This window comes from Rhinolophus ferrumequinum, chromosome 2 (assembly GCF_004115265.2).
Source record: "Rhinolophus ferrumequinum isolate MPI-CBG mRhiFer1 chromosome 2, mRhiFer1_v1.p, whole genome shotgun sequence".
Taxonomy (NCBI): domain Eukaryota; kingdom Metazoa; phylum Chordata; class Mammalia; order Chiroptera; family Rhinolophidae; genus Rhinolophus; species Rhinolophus ferrumequinum.
In genome coordinates, this window is record NC_046285.1 from 106,104,905 (window position 1) to 106,119,965 (window position 15,061).

The 15,061-nt window shown below is 52.2% G+C and overlaps 1 protein-coding gene across 1 annotated transcript in view; it reads left to right on the forward strand.

Annotated features, from left to right (window-relative positions):
• UMODL1 (uromodulin like 1) overlaps positions 1–15,061 on the forward strand; it is a 57,004-nt gene that overhangs the window by 13,215 nt on the left and 28,728 nt on the right. Inside the window, 6 exon segments of the mRNA XM_033125128.1 lie at positions 1,036–1,176; positions 10,226–10,371; positions 10,373–10,481; positions 12,366–12,454; positions 12,456–12,479; positions 14,012–14,231. Of these exon segments, the coding sequence (XP_032981019.1) occupies positions 1,036–1,176; positions 10,226–10,371; positions 10,373–10,481; positions 12,366–12,454; positions 12,456–12,479; positions 14,012–14,231 (729 nt within the window).

A 15,061-nucleotide genomic window follows, 5' to 3' on the forward strand; every position in this document is an offset into this window, starting at 1 on the left:
GCTGGATTTGCTGCAGCCCTACAAGGTGGCTGCTGTCATTGGGGAAGCTCCCAGGACAGTGAAGCTCCCATATAATGCCAGGCTCTGGAGCCCAGAAAAAGCTCTAGGTAGTGTATTTAATTTCCTTCAAAATCCACAGATCTTCTTGAAAACCAAAGTGAGCGGGGCCAATAAGAGAAGTGCCGGTCTGGTGTGGTCTGTGCAGGCGCCCGGCCGGCGATCCCAGTCGCAGGCCTGCAGGTGAACCAGTCGGGTTCAGTACTGGAGGCAGTGAGAGAGAAGGCCACCCCGGGCCCTGGCCTCTCAGGAGGAGCATGTTGGAGAGCGTCTGTTTCGGGCGTGGTCTTCCACTGGGCAGTCTGGGGGAGGGGCTAGGACCCGGAGCTTTGCTCTGGACTAGATGCTGTCAGAAAGCGGGGCGTTCTGTGATTGGCTATGTCAGTGTATCTGATTTATGGGGAGGGGCACCTAGCATGAAGATAAGCCAAAAACCCAAGAGTCACTCATTTTGTCCAGGAGCGGGGGGTTGGTATTTTGTGGGTGACACCAGTGTCCTTTCTCTGTCTGGCTCCAACAACACCGTGCAGTGGCCTTGCTCCTCTGTCTCACTTTATCCCAGTCGTGGAGTCGTCTTGTGTGTCCTGTAAGACTGTTTCCATCGATAGGACTGTACCAGGGCGCAGCGCTGAGTGACAGGCCACTTCTGAATGTCAGGGGCTGCTCTTTCTCGGTCCCATCCGCAAGATTGGGTCTTGGGTAGGGTGTTGGGACCCCATCATGTCATGACCCTTCAGGGTCCATACAGCTCCAAAGTGATTCGCTCAGGCTTACCTGACAGCTGCACTCTGTGTCCCGAGGTGTGGGCCGGCCGCTTGAATGGAGGCGGCCAGGGGGCTACGGGCTTTCTAAGACGGTGGCTTCAAGACGCACCCTGGGGCTGCTGTCCAGTCCACTGCCTCAGCTCTCGGGACACACGTCTGGCGGTTAATGAGAAGGACCAGCTGGTTACAACTCACCGACTCTCCTTTTCGACAGATGTGAATGAATGTTTCTACGAGGAGCTCAACACCTGCTCTGAAAAAGAACTGTGCTTAAACGTCGACGGCTCGTACCAGTGCGTCTGTCACCAGGAGCCACCCACCTCGTTCCCCCAGAAGCTGAACCGCACGTGTGAGGGTGAGATGGCAAGGACTCACGTAGGAATCTTTCCAGGCTACGTGGCCCACAGACCACAGAGATCCTCTCCTGTTGCAAAGAGGGCATGGCTGGCTCAGGGGCGCAGGGCCGTCATTCAGGTCTGCACGTCGCTCTGGATCTCATCGCAGGCGACTCTCACATGCGTTCTTGGGTTTAACCAACATTCGTTATGTACCACGCACTGTGCCAAGTGCTGGTGATAGACACGCGTGAATAGATGGTCACCTCCGCTCTCAGGAAACTCAGAGAACAGGCCAGAAGCTTGCCAGGCATGTCTAAGTAGGATGCCTGTGCGACTGATTGGTTCAATCGGGACAACTTTGAGAGTGACAGGGACCTGCCTAACACTTACACTGGGGCTGCAGGAATAGCTGGCCGTCCCTGCGATTACCGATTAATTAGATGCAGGAGAGAAAGAGGGAAATGAGGCAGCATGCAGATGTCTCAGCTGAACCGTTGAATAGACGGTGATTCCTGAGTGAGGTGGGGAAGACTGGGCTTATTATTATTATTTTTGACAATAATGGTGGTTATTATTTTTGACGATGATAGTTTACCCTGAGAAGGAGTTGAAGTCCGGCGCCAAGCTGCATACGGAAATCTGGGGTCACCAGCATCCCAGTGGCATTTAACCGTAGGCATAGTTGGGGGAAGGAAACAGGGCTTGGTGCCTGTGGCTGAGGAACCCCAATATTTAGAAGTCAGTACAGCAGTTTGCAAAGAGACAAAGTGATGTGGGAAGAACAGCAGGAAAGACAGACGCCAGGAGTCAAGAATGGGCAGTCTTTTACAAACGTTTACTCTGAGGAGGTTTGGAGACCCAGCAGAGCCTGGAGGAGGGATGCCAAAGCAGGCTCGTGTGCTGATGGGGGAGAGCTGGCAAATTCTTGCAGCTCCAGGACCCAGTCAGGCCTTCTCTCCTCTGGGCAGCTGCCCTTGGACCTCTCGCCCTCCTCACAGACCTTCCCCGGGGATGACAGTCATGTGCAGTTGCTCTGGTGACCAGCATGTGACAGGGAGAGCTCAGTGCCCGAAGCCTATAGAGCTGTCAGCAGGCGGGCGAGGCTGCAGGGTTGGTGCCCAGCTGGCAGCTGGGACCTGAGCAAGAGATGTGCAGATGGACTAAGCTTGCATGGACGGGCGCTGAGGGTCATGTTAGCATTCGTTCATTCGTTCATTCATTCATTCATTCATTCACTTATGGGGCACATTTTAATGAGTGCCTACTATGCACCAAATATAGTTCTCACTGGGCTACTTCAGTGTCCAAGAGTCCTGCTCCCTTGGAACTCACATGTCACTGGGGAATGATGATAGGACGTGGACAAACACAGAATATGCGGCGATGGTTTGGCTATGAAGAAAAATGACAGAGTGACAGGTGGACAGGGCCTGGGTGTGGTGACAGGGTGACCTTTGGGCAGAGCAGGAGAGTGAGCCATGAGGCCGTCTGGGGGGCCAGCCAATGAGAGTGAAGGAGGAGTGTGGTGAGCTGAATAAGGGCCCCCTCAGATGTCCACCCAGGACCTGTGACTATTGCCTTACACGGCAAAAGGAATTTTGCAGGTGGGATTAGACTAAGGATCTTGAGATGGTGAGATTATCCCAGGAACCTGAGGAGGCTCAAGGGTTCTTATAAGAGGGAGGCAGGAGGGTCAGAGAGAGAGAGAGAAGATGGGAGAAGAGAAGCAGAGAGGGGAGAGGAAGCTACACTGCTGGCCTTGAAGGTAGAGAGGGACCACCCGCCAGGGAGTGCAGGTGCCTCTAGAAACCGGAGAAAGGCAGGAAGTGGATCCTCCCCTCGAGCCTCCAGAAGGAACGCAGCCCTGTGGACGCCTGGATTTAGACTTCTGACCTCCAGGATTGTGAGAGTAAATATCTCCTAAGCCACTAAGTTTGCGGTGATGCAGTACTACTGTCACAGGAAACTAGCACAAAGGGTCAGGTGAGGACCCCAGCCATGGCATGTGCTCAGGTGCAGGGCCCGGGGGGCCAGAACTGAGAAGAGGGGCTCAGAGGATGGGAGGACCAGGCTGGGCCGTGTTGTGCGGACACGGTAGGGCCACGGGATTTTTAACTTTTTACTCTCAAAACTTGTAGACAACTATAAATGCGTCTTACTTCACCTCCAACCCCTTCCATCCCCCTCCCCCAACCCTTTGAAATCCTTCATCATGTGACTTCATCCGTCACTATTTCAGAATGTATCTCTGAGAGGTAAGAGAGACATTTTTAAAAATCCACAACAGCGTATCATATCATCCCTAAAAAAACAAGCAAAATAATAATTCTTTAATTTCATCAAATAGCCAGTCTGTTGGCATTTCTGATCATAATCTGTTATCATAATCTTTTAACAATTTGTTTCAATGGCCAGTTAAAGCCGATCCAACAATTAGTGATGATATGTCTTAAGTATTCTATTTTTGTACCTGGAGGGTTCCCCTTTATCTCTCTGTTTCTTGTAAACTGTTGGAGGACCTGACTCCCTTTGCCCAAGCTGAGTTCCCCATGAGCTGGGGTCTGCCAGCATGGGGGCTCCTCATCACTCTGTCTCCTCCTCTGGGTCTCTGTGAACCACAGTTGTCTTTGGGCAGGCCCCTCCCTTTAATGGTGCTCAGATGCCTTTAGTGTCTGGGAAAGCCAGCCAATGGGTCCCTTCACAGATGTCCCCAAGTACACAGAATATAGGATGATAGAACAAATTGACTATACTGAGACTCAGTTATTAAAACCTTACAGCTGTGTGGGTGACACAGCTGTCCTAGACACACCGTCCCCTCACGCTCCCTTCAGTCAACTGCCCATGGCTGGACTTGGCACCTCTGTGCACCCCCGCCGAAGCCCTCACCTCCTCTCCCTTCAGGGGAGGCGGGATGTGTGGCCTCATGTCCTGAGGGACCCAGCCCCAGTCATGTCCTCTGTCAGCGTCTTAATAGCAAGCCCTTCACTGTCACCTTCCTTTCCCTGTGTCACCCCCTTACTACCCATATTTCTCAGACAAATGGCCTGCTTTGGAATCCTCACCTCAGGGCCTGCTTCCGGGAGAACCCAAACAGAATTGTAATCTGTTGGCACCTTAATTCATTTATTGTATCAGGAGGTTTAGCAGTGGGAGCCATGAGCACCGATGATGCCCTGAGAAGTGCCACATGGTCCTGTGAGATGAGACGGTCTGTGGTTTGTACTGAAGTCACAGTTGAAGGAAAGGCTGCATTTCAGTCAGAGGTCAGGGAAAATAAAGATTTCTTTTCTCATCTGAATTTTTGGAGCCTGGCGTTGGCCCCTGGTCCCCCTGGTCCCCTCTCCCCTAATGTGGAGACACTGTCCAATTCAGATTTGGAGGTGACGTTTTATTTAGGAAGACTCCTTCATATTTTATAGGTGGTGTCCTGCTCTTCCACGGTATGTGCTGTCCCTCGTTGTGTGGCCTTAGTAACAGCTGATGAGCAGTGAAGACTTTGGCAGGACAGTGCTCTGAGTAAGATGGGCACTCTGGAGGGCACCCAGCGGCAGCAGGTGTGACCTGACACCCTTGTGCTCAGGTGCGCTCCGCTGCTGGGTGGAGAATAGACTAGATGGGTCATGGCAGACTCCAAATCACTCCTTATACTGACAGAACTTGGATTGAGTTGTGTAGAAATGTGCCTAGCTGAAAAGACTACATTTCCCTACTTCCCTTGCAGGTAGGGTGGCCATGTGACTTGCCTTAGCCAATGAAATATAGCAGAAGTTCCCATGGGAGTTGGGAAGACTGCTTAAGGGTTATGGGCCCTGCTGAGACCAGGCTGGGCACGGGACTGTGATGGCCATCTGAGCCACGTGGTGACCTTGAGGATAAATCCCAGACGTTATGGATGGAGGAGCAAAGATAGTGAAGGGGCCTGGGTCTGCCGTACCATAGACGTTCCCTATGAGAGGGGTACACCTGACAGGGCTGCACCCCATTTTGTGTGGTTTCCTATGACATGGAACAGCAGATCCCACCCTAAGTATCTGGGCCAGGCACCGAGCGGGAGGGAGGCACAGTTCGGGCAGGGTCCTGGGAGCAGATGGCTGCTGGTGGGACAGCAGTGGGGTGGGAAATGCACCTGCTAGGCAGAAGCCAGGCCTGCCCAGGACAAGTGGGCACAGCCCACAGGTAGGGGGCTGTTGGGAGCAGGCCACGGGATGGGACTTTGCTGGACTTGCTGCATCTCTTAAAGCGTTTAGCCTGGAGAAGATATGGCTTGTTCAATTTGGCCACTTTCTCTGGTCTTTCCGGAATCTGATCGATTACTTTAACCACCCTCTAATAGTGGAAAGATAAGTCTTCCCCAGTCTCTGTGTTCTAGCAAACTGTTTTATTTTTCCCTGTTCCCTTCCCGGTTTTTTACCCTACTTAAATCCTGCTATCCGTGCAATTTTGTATTCTGCTTTCTTCACTCACCATTATATCATGTGAAAGTGTTCCAAGAAGCATCCTGGTCTTCATAATTCTGATTTTTGATGGTTGAGTAATAATGATATTGTATCGTAATGATATAATGCTCTTGGCTAGTTCTCTCATGGGGGGGGGGGGGCAATTGGGTGCTCCCCAATGTTCTGGTGTTCGGGGGTTCTGGTGCCCTGAGATTCTGCCCTGAAAACCAGAACTTTCATTAACATGGTGAAGTGGTTATGGAGAATATTGTTCGTCATGTTTGAATTGCTTAATTGGACTCGCATGTCCTTTCCTCTTGAAAGGAACGTGACAGTGAGGACCCTCCCTTTGTTCACAGTAACACAGCCAGAGCTCCTCAGCCGTTAAGACACCCGGGCTCTGTGATAAGTGCTTTGTGGTCTCACATCATTTACTCCTGTGACCAGCCCACTAGGCACCTCCCCACGGTGTGGCACTGCCTTTTTTTTTTTTTTTAAAGATTTTATTGGGGAAGGGGAAGTGTGTACTTCCAGGACTTTTTTTCCAAATTGTCCTTTCAATCTTAGTTGTGGAGGGTGCCGTTCAGCTTCAAGTTGTTGTCCTTACAGTCTTACTTGTGGAGGGCGCAGCTCAGCTCCAGGTCCAGTTGCCGTTGCTAGTTGCAGGGGGCGCAGCCACCATCCCTTGTGGGAATGAAACCAGCAACCTTGTGGTTAAGAGGATGAGCTCCAACCAACTGAGCCATCCGGGAGCTCAGCGGCTGCTCAGCTCAAGGTGCCGTGTTCAATCTTAGTTGCAGGGGGCGCTGCCCACCATCCCTTGCGAGACTTGAGGAATTGAACTGGCAACCTTGTGGTTGAGAGCCCACCGGCCCATGTGGGAATCGAACCGGTAGCCTTCGGAGTTAGGAGCATGGAGCTCTAACCGCCTGAGCCACCAGGCTGGCCCCCAGGGGCTGCCCTTTGGCATCACTGTCACCCAGTGGCTGTGCCCTTTCCTCCTGTATCCATGCCGAGGGCCAGGAGCTGACCAGAGTTCCAAAGCTTGGACTGTTTCCTTTCGTGAACTGTGATCCAGCAAGATCATGACTGGAAGGTCCCTACTGATTCTTCTCGCTCTGCTGTGGGCGGGGGGAGGGTGGAGGCTGCCTGCTGACATGGGGAGTAGGGGTGGCGTGGGGAGGGGGGCTGGTTCCCAGCACCACCTGAGGACCCAGAGGGGTTCGGGTCAGTGTTCATCCACTGGAATGTTGTACTTCCCCCGGGATGAAGCTCTGCAGGGGAGGTCTTTTGGCCACTGGCAAATAGTACGCACTCAGCACATACGAGTATGTGATATGAATGAATGAAAAGAGAGGTTTGAGGGGGTCTCTGGGTGGGTGAGTGGTGCCTACCAGCTCCAGTATGCAGCTCACTACTTTGGGGGTCTGGTTAGAACTGTGCACAGACCTCCTGCAGACCATCCCTGGATCTCGTGGGCTGCGGCCTCTAGGGGTGGAGTCCTGTGCTGTCACCGAGAATAGGAGGTTGGCATACAGTTATTAAAAATACCCCAGTCAATAATCTGAAAAAATATGAGACTATTTACAGTTAGGAATGTTGTCAGCCAGTCTTTGCCCGAATGCCACCCGGATAGTGAGTTGTAAGCTCGGCCGTCCCGCCCGAGCACACAGGTGGGGAAGGCTCCCTGCCTGACTCGGCTCCTCCTGGGGCAGAAAAGGCAGCTCCAGCGTTGCCAGCTCAGAACTTTACACTGAATTCCAATCCCATTTTGCTAAGGGAAGCAGCATATGTTTTAAATTTAGAAGCTCATAGAAATGAGCAATCTGCTGGAATGGTTTAAAGCACAAACCCGTGGAAAATACAGCACCAATTTCACATGCTTTTCTTGTGAAATTAGTCACCCAATTAATGACACGCGGAGCAGCTGGATTCTTGCACAAAACAGACACCGTAGGAAATATTGCATGGTTGGCATGTAACGTTCCAGGGACATGTTCTGTTTTTAGAACGGAGTAGAACTGTATGCAGGGGTCATTGTAACTCCCTTTGACACGGTCCTCTGCCCAGCTGGAACCTAATAGCTATTCAGCTCCGTAAAGAAACGTGTTCTAGACTTGTGCTTGGCCAGGGCAGGCTTGCCTGCTGGAGAGGCAGCCAGCTGGCAGGAAGTGGCCTCCAGGCTCACCCCAAGCAGGAGTCCTCATTCCCAACTGAATGCTCAGACTCCTGGCTTGAATCCTCAGCGTTTCTACCTTTATAGGGTCAGGCATCAGGGTGACAGGCCTGCGGGAAAACGAGGAAATGAGCCCGACACAGGAGGTCCTGGGAAAGGTGGCGTCCCCAGCAGTCCCCTTCCTGCTTTACAGAGATGGGTCAGGGCTGCCCGGAAGAAACAGGGCCAGACCCACAGGACGGGGAGTCCGAGTGTGCTTCACCGAGATAAGTCACGTCCCCAACAGTAAGATGGAGAGAGGCCACATGGAGCGGTGTCCTCGGGTCACAGAGTCAAGGTTTGGTGTTACTTTCTAGGGCCACGTTTTTGACAGGGGTGTCGAAAAGCTAAAGGGTCACGAGAGGAGGGTATCCTGGCTAATGAAGGACTAAAATCCAAGTTCGAGGGGAAGGAGCAGAAGGACAGTTGTACGTTTAACATCACAAGCTCTGTCCTACAGAAGCGGCATCGGCCTAGTGTGTCAGAAGCTGGCTGATTTTGCCGCAGCACAAAGAAATTTTTCAATGAGTTGTGCTGCCCAGCCAACAGCTGCCTTGAAAACTAGTCAAGGAAGATGGGAAGTACATTTGTTTCCTGTGGCTGCCGTAACCAAGCGCCACAAATCTGTGATTCCAAACAATAGCAGAAGGGTCAAAGCGTACAAAGAAAAGATCAAATTCATTTTAAAAAAGAGAATAAACAACGGAAATACATTCTCTCACGGTTCCAGAGGGTAGACGTCTGAAAGGACAGGTGTGTCTTCTTCAAGTGCATGGTAGCTCCCCATCCTAGGGGCTTATTGGGAAGCGCAAGAATTTAGATGGAGGTCCCCGTCCTGTCCAAGTATGCAGCGGAGGAGTGCTGGGCTCTCCTGTCTTGTGACCTTCCAGTAGTTTATTACCTACCTGCTTTGAGGGGGATCCCCAGGGGTTCACAGTGGCGAAGCACGAATGCACAGGGCACCCCCATTTATAAAAGGCAGCTCAGTGCTCAGCTGGAGGAGGACCCAGCAGGGCTGAGTCGCAGGACCAGGGTGGGATGCTAAACTTGATTCTGAGCCTCTTGGCAGCCAAGGCAAAAAGGGAAATGGGTTGAATTGTACTGGTTTTTATTTTTTACTGAAAGGAAGCATACACATTTATCTGGAAAGATAGATTTTTTTTCATGATACTAGAAAACATATATTTTATGATCCTTACATGAAGGGCTTTGGGAAACTTCAGGAACTTTTGAACTTTTTTTTTTTTTTAACTATGGTTTTACAAAAGATTTGTAAAAAATCTCCCCATGGCTTGTTTTTTTATAGAACTCCAATTCTGATGTAAAAGGAATTGTTCTTAGACTGAGGGCGAACCTACTTTTGTATAAAACCAGGTGCCTGCTGTAAGCCAGAATTTTTCTTCCAAAAAAGAGGTTAATTCTATTTGAGTATTAAAATATATATATATTGTTATGGTAATAATAATTGTTCTATTAGAGTATACATGCTAGAGTGTTACATTAGAGTATTGCTCTCCAAAACGTGGATTTTTTATATGAAAACATAAAGTGGCCTCAGCCCGACTCTGACTCTGTCTTCCTTTCTCTAAAGGACACAGATTAGAATAGCAACCACCCTAAGTGCCTCACTTGAACTTAAACACCTCTTTAAAGACCCTCCCTCTAAATACACTCGCGTTCTGCTGTACTGTGAGTTGGGACGTCAACGTATGAATTTTGGAGGACACAGTTCAGCGCCTCACATGCCATCTGGCCCCAGCTGCAAAAACAGCTTAGGTTGCTCCGTCTTGGTTACTGTGAATGACTATCGCGGTGCAGAAGTCTCTTTGAGATAGGGATCTCATTTCTTTCAGATAAATACCCAGAAGTGGAATTGCTGGATCACATGGTAATTCTAGTTTTAATTTTTTGAGGACCCTCCACACTGTTTTCCATGATGGCTGCACCAATTTACATTCCCACCCACAGTGCACGAGGGGTCCCTTTGCTCAGCATCCTTGCCGGCACTTGTTATCTCCTGTCCTCTTGATGATGGCGTTCTCCCAGGGGTGAGGTGATACCTCACTGTGGTTTGGACTTGCATGGGTGGTTGGTACGGTGAGCGTCTTTTCATGTACCTGCACATCTTCTTTGGGAAAGTGTCCAGATTTTTTGCCCATTTTGTAATTGGGTCATTTGTGTTTTTGCTCTTGAGATGTCTGAGTTCCATACGCCTTTTCAATACTAATCCCTTGTCAGGCATCTGATTTGCAAATACCTTCTCCCTCTCCGTAGGTTGCCTGGTCATCTTGTTTACGGTTCCCTTTGTTGTGCAGGAGCGTTTCAATCTGCGTCATCCCACTTGTTGATTTTCGCTTTGGTGCGTCTGTCTGACGTTCTCCATCCACACCTTCCTCGTTCTGTCCTTCGCAGATGGCCCACCCATCCGAGACCACAAGATCCTCAGCGTTACCAGCAGCAGCTTTCACGGTGTCCTGAGTTTGAATTCCACCCAGAACCGCACTTTCCACGTGCAGGTTTACAGGGGTGAGGAGCTGCTCAGGAGTGCCTGGACCCAGGGGACAAACCCTGGAGGTGGCTGGGCTGGAGGCCGGAGTGCTGTATGGGGTGAAGACCAGCTACCAGGCGTGTGGGACCAACGTCACCACCACGCTGCCTGTCAGAACCGGTAAGGCACTCGTCTGAATGTCCCAGGTTTCCTGTGACTTGGTCTTTCTATCCTGGTTCTGTTGGCTCCAGCGATTCAAATCATTGATGTTCCCGTAAGCTGGCGGGGTGGGCGTGGACCTGGTTCTACCTGTCCTAACAGGGCCGTGGGCGCTCCGTGCCCTTTGAGCAGGCATGGCGGTCATGGCCATCACAGGTGGGGGCCTCGGCCTCGGGGTTCAGAGTGCAGAGCACAGAAGTAGCTGCATGTAAGACTGCACAGGGGTCTGCCTCATGCACAGGTTAATGCCCGTGACAGTGAATGAAGTGTGGGAGGCACAGACCTTAAGGACGTGGCTCTGCATCCTTTATGAGCTGATTTGGTGCCCACCCGTGCCAAGCCGTCAGACCACACAGGTGGGCACCAGGGGCCCCTAGGACCCCAGCCCCCAAATGCAAGCCCTTGACTTTGCACAAGCCTTCCAGTTTCCAAGCAGGCGCCGTCTCACTTTCTCATTTCCCCTTCAAGGTGCTCTGGGAGTCGGTGGAAGGAAGTACTCTTTTGCCTTTGAGGAAAACTGACCCCGGGTGGGGTTCCTTGCCCGAAGGTCATCCCCTGAGCGAGGGTGGACCTGAGTTCTGATTCCCCCCTCACTGAGGTCCTCCTTTCCCACCTCGTCATGGAGCCGCTTTGCAGTACAAATGCATCGCCATTCAGACATGAAACAGGATCTCTTAGCTCCCCCAGCACCCGAGAAAAATACCTACGTTCCAATGCAGGACAGGTCATTGGAAGATTCCAGAAGGCTCCTTCTCTGTATTGTACAAGTGCCTGTTTTAGGGAGTTTGGTTGGCTGTAAAGGCCCTCTCTAATGAATTTGACCTTGTTACGAGCCTACAATGATGTTTGGTGGGGGATGTTGCTGCAGCAGGCAGTACCCACAGCCGCAGGTGATGGGCTTCCGGGCACCGGGGGGAGCTAACTGTCCAGGAGGCTCCTCCCGTGTGCGGGCTGACGTCCAGGCCTGAGGATCACGGGCCACAAGCAATACTTGTTTCTCTTACTAAGATGGGAGAAGGTTCAGAGGAGGCCCGATCTAGAAATGTGCAATATACAATGCTGGTAACATTTCTGTGGCCTTAAATAGTATGTACAGCCGTGCTATGGGCCCAAAGCTCGCAGTGCATGGGGAGCCGGGCTGCGGGCACAGCTGTGGGTGGCTGTTAGGTCACCAGAGAAAACGCAGAGAGTTGCAGCAGGATCTGCTGTGGACTTGGTTTTATTCTCGGTCATGAAGCTGGATGTTCCCATGTCTCAGTGAGTCTTTTTCAGCTTCACTATGTCCAAAGGAAAGGACGCCTCCCCTGACGGGGCACCAGCTCCACTGGTTTGCCCAGTACACAGCAGGTTCTGAGAGGTGGGACTTGGGTTCAAAAACCTGGGAAGGCCAGGGCAAATTGGGACGAGTTGGTCACCTGAGTGCTGGGGGGCCAGGTAGGCATGGCATGTGGACTTAGCTGTGCTCTGTGGCTGAGAATGAGGCAAGGGAAGGCGGCGGCCACCCTGCGTGAGGGTCTGCTGGAGGGGCCTTCATCCCCAGCAGGTGCTGAGCGAATCCCAGTTCCCACTGGCGGGGACGCGGTGCCATCTGTGCCTGTCCCTCCATGTCCCTGCCCTGGATGTACAGGTGTGTTTATGTCAGGAGTGTCCTTCACCCACGCTGGAGGCAAGTATTCCTTACATCGATTTCCCCCCGTTTTCACTACCCCAATCGAACACTCATGCCTCAATCTGTTTTTTTTAAATTTCCCCTCTAAAGAATAGGCTTTAGGGCAGACATTGGTGGAAAAGCAAGTGGTGTTGGCTCACTGGCTTGCAGCTAATGTGCCCGATTGTCTGTGTCAGATGCCCGGATGTTCCAAGTCACTGTGAGAATCCTAAACCGCACGCTGACCGAGACGCTGCTGAACCGCGAGAGCCCTGAGCACCGGGAGTTTTTCCCAACAACTGCTTCACGAGGTAAAGCCAAGCGCGGGAACAATGAGCTTTTGTAGTGAGGGACTCACACGAGCCAGACAGTCCCCTGAGCACCTTCTCGGTGACTGTGGCACAGGTGCATGTCCCCACAGCTACGGAGACCCAGCCCAACTCCCACAGTAATTACTCAACACTTCCCCCCCTCATTTATGGGGGACTTAATCTAGATTGGGGCCAAACCATCTTTAAAATACGTGCCTTTGATTCAAATGGGCGACACCACTGGATGGTAGGTACAGCTGGGTTTTCTGTCACCTTCCACCTGCGGGACCTGGGGATCTGTCTTTGTACTTTGAAGCAGCTTCATGGAGGAAGCGCAAACGAGTGATCATGGTACCCCTTCCTCCCTGGGGCCAGAGGGAGACATCAGCACGCAGCCTGGGCAAACCAGGTCGGTGGCAAATGCTATGATCAATCGGAGAAAAAAGTGACTGGCTAAACAGTCAAGAACCAAGAAAGGTATAAAATTTTACCCTTGTTGCAAACTAATAAGCTAGCCTATTCCAGCATTGATGCCTGCAGAAGACCCGAGATGCCTGGGGCAGAGGCAGAGGACGGCACAGCACAAGCATCACTGGTCCCCAAGTTCACGGGGGTGACTCAGGGGGGACCAGCGCACGCAGTGGGTCTGCATCACAGCAGAGGAACCCGGGCTGGGGAACCTGAACCTTTGTAACAGGCTGCAAACAAACCTGCCTAAACCTCACTCCAGAAGGAGACGTGACCTTTATTATATCAGACAGTGAACATTTCTTCCCTTTGCCTGGAGGGGGCCATGATCTCTCTCCCCCAAGACTGTTCATCATAAAAGCACCTTGGAAAGATATTCTGGAACAGAGGGCAGTTAATGCTTCTACTTGCAAAACGTGTAGAAATTTAAGAGATAGAAGGACGGCTGCCTTGTGAACTTTTACGTGCAGGGGAAATGGTTTTGAACTTTCTCAGGACCTCCCTTTGCTGTTCAGTGGTATCCGCCTGGGTGTGCAGGAATCGGGTGGTAGGCAGGTGGGGCAAAGCTGGTGGTCTCCATTGCTCCTACAGGGGTGACCCTAAACCTCTGGCTTTGCCTGTGTTTCCTGAGGGATACAGCCCTGTGTGGGGGGTGGGGGAGTGCCAAACAGCCACGGGATGGTTCCTCAGAGACCCCCTTGGTCATCCATCAGTCAATCCAACAGCCCCTCTCGCTCTCACACACGTCACTCACCTACACACTGACTTTCGGGGTACAGGTGGACTGTGCATCTCATGCTCCATGACGGGAGCCTGTGAGTGGTCACTGAGTTCTCACAAGGCCAGGCCCGCTGTCCTAGGGGAAGCCTTGTTGGGGTGCAGTGAGCTGGGGGGACGTCTCTGCTTGTCCCGAGAGCTTGCTGGCTGGGCACCTCCCCTTGGTCATAAAGAGGGGACACATGGATTCTTTGCACCCTCTGCCAGCCGTCCCTGGGGCCCGCCTAACGGTTTTGAAGATGTTATGGAAAATCTGCTTAATGACTGGCTCTTGCCTCTTCGTCTAGGTTGAAAGCTCCTTTCCGCCGGCACTGTCTTACTTGTATAGACGAGGGAAGCTGAGGCTGCAGATCGTGTCTCTCGAGGCCGGCAGTGTGGTTGTGAAGCTCAGAGTGACGGTGCAGGACCCCGAGTTCCCAGTGGACATCTCCACACTGGCCCTCATGCTCCCACGGCTGTGGATGAGCACAGTGTTCCGTATTGACCAGCGGGGGACACTCGTGCAAGGTGGGCTCCCCTCCCCACCAGGTGTGCCTCCGGGAGGCCCTCCAACGTCACAGGCTGCAGCATTTTGGGTCAACATTGACTTTACTCCAAAGAATAAAGTAGATGAAATTAGAATTCTTATTCTGTGTTCTTAACCCTGGAACATGGCTGGAAAGTGGAGCAGAAAGGCTGCTGGGTCACCTGCAGTTGGCTCCCATTCGGCCCAGGTGGGCCCAGCCCTGAAACAGTGAGGCCCACCTGCCTCCCACACCTGCTGTCCCATAGACGGGGCTTGTCCTCTCAGAGGGTGTTTCTCAGCTGCCACAGCCCAGAGCTCAAGGTGAAACCTCACACCTTGAAGGGACAGGGAAGGGGACGGGAGCGTACTACGTCACTGTCAGGGCCCAAGCTCCGCCGGCCGCTGTGCCACTCACTAACACGTGGATTTGTTTTACTAGCCCAAATGTTATGTGATTTCACGTGGTGTCTCCTTGAAGCAGGAAGTCACAGCTCGGGTGGGGGAGGGAGAGGAGACCGAGAGAGAAAGACAGACAGACAGAGAGACAGAGAGAGACATGGGGGTGGTAAGAGAGACTCAGGGTCAGAGACAGAGATGTCGACAGAGACACCACGAGACAGAGAGAGATGGAGGAAGAAGGGACTGGGGAGGTGAGATAGAGAGACAGTGACAGAGAGGGTCAGCGAGTGCTGATGTGCCGTTCAAACGCAGGGACAAACTCCCTCAAGCAGTGAGGACACTGACGGTCTCTGCGTCACCCCGACTGTTTGGGGCTCGGTCTGTGGAATGAGCATCACTCTGATCCCCCAGGGGCGCTGGATCCCAGAGTGAG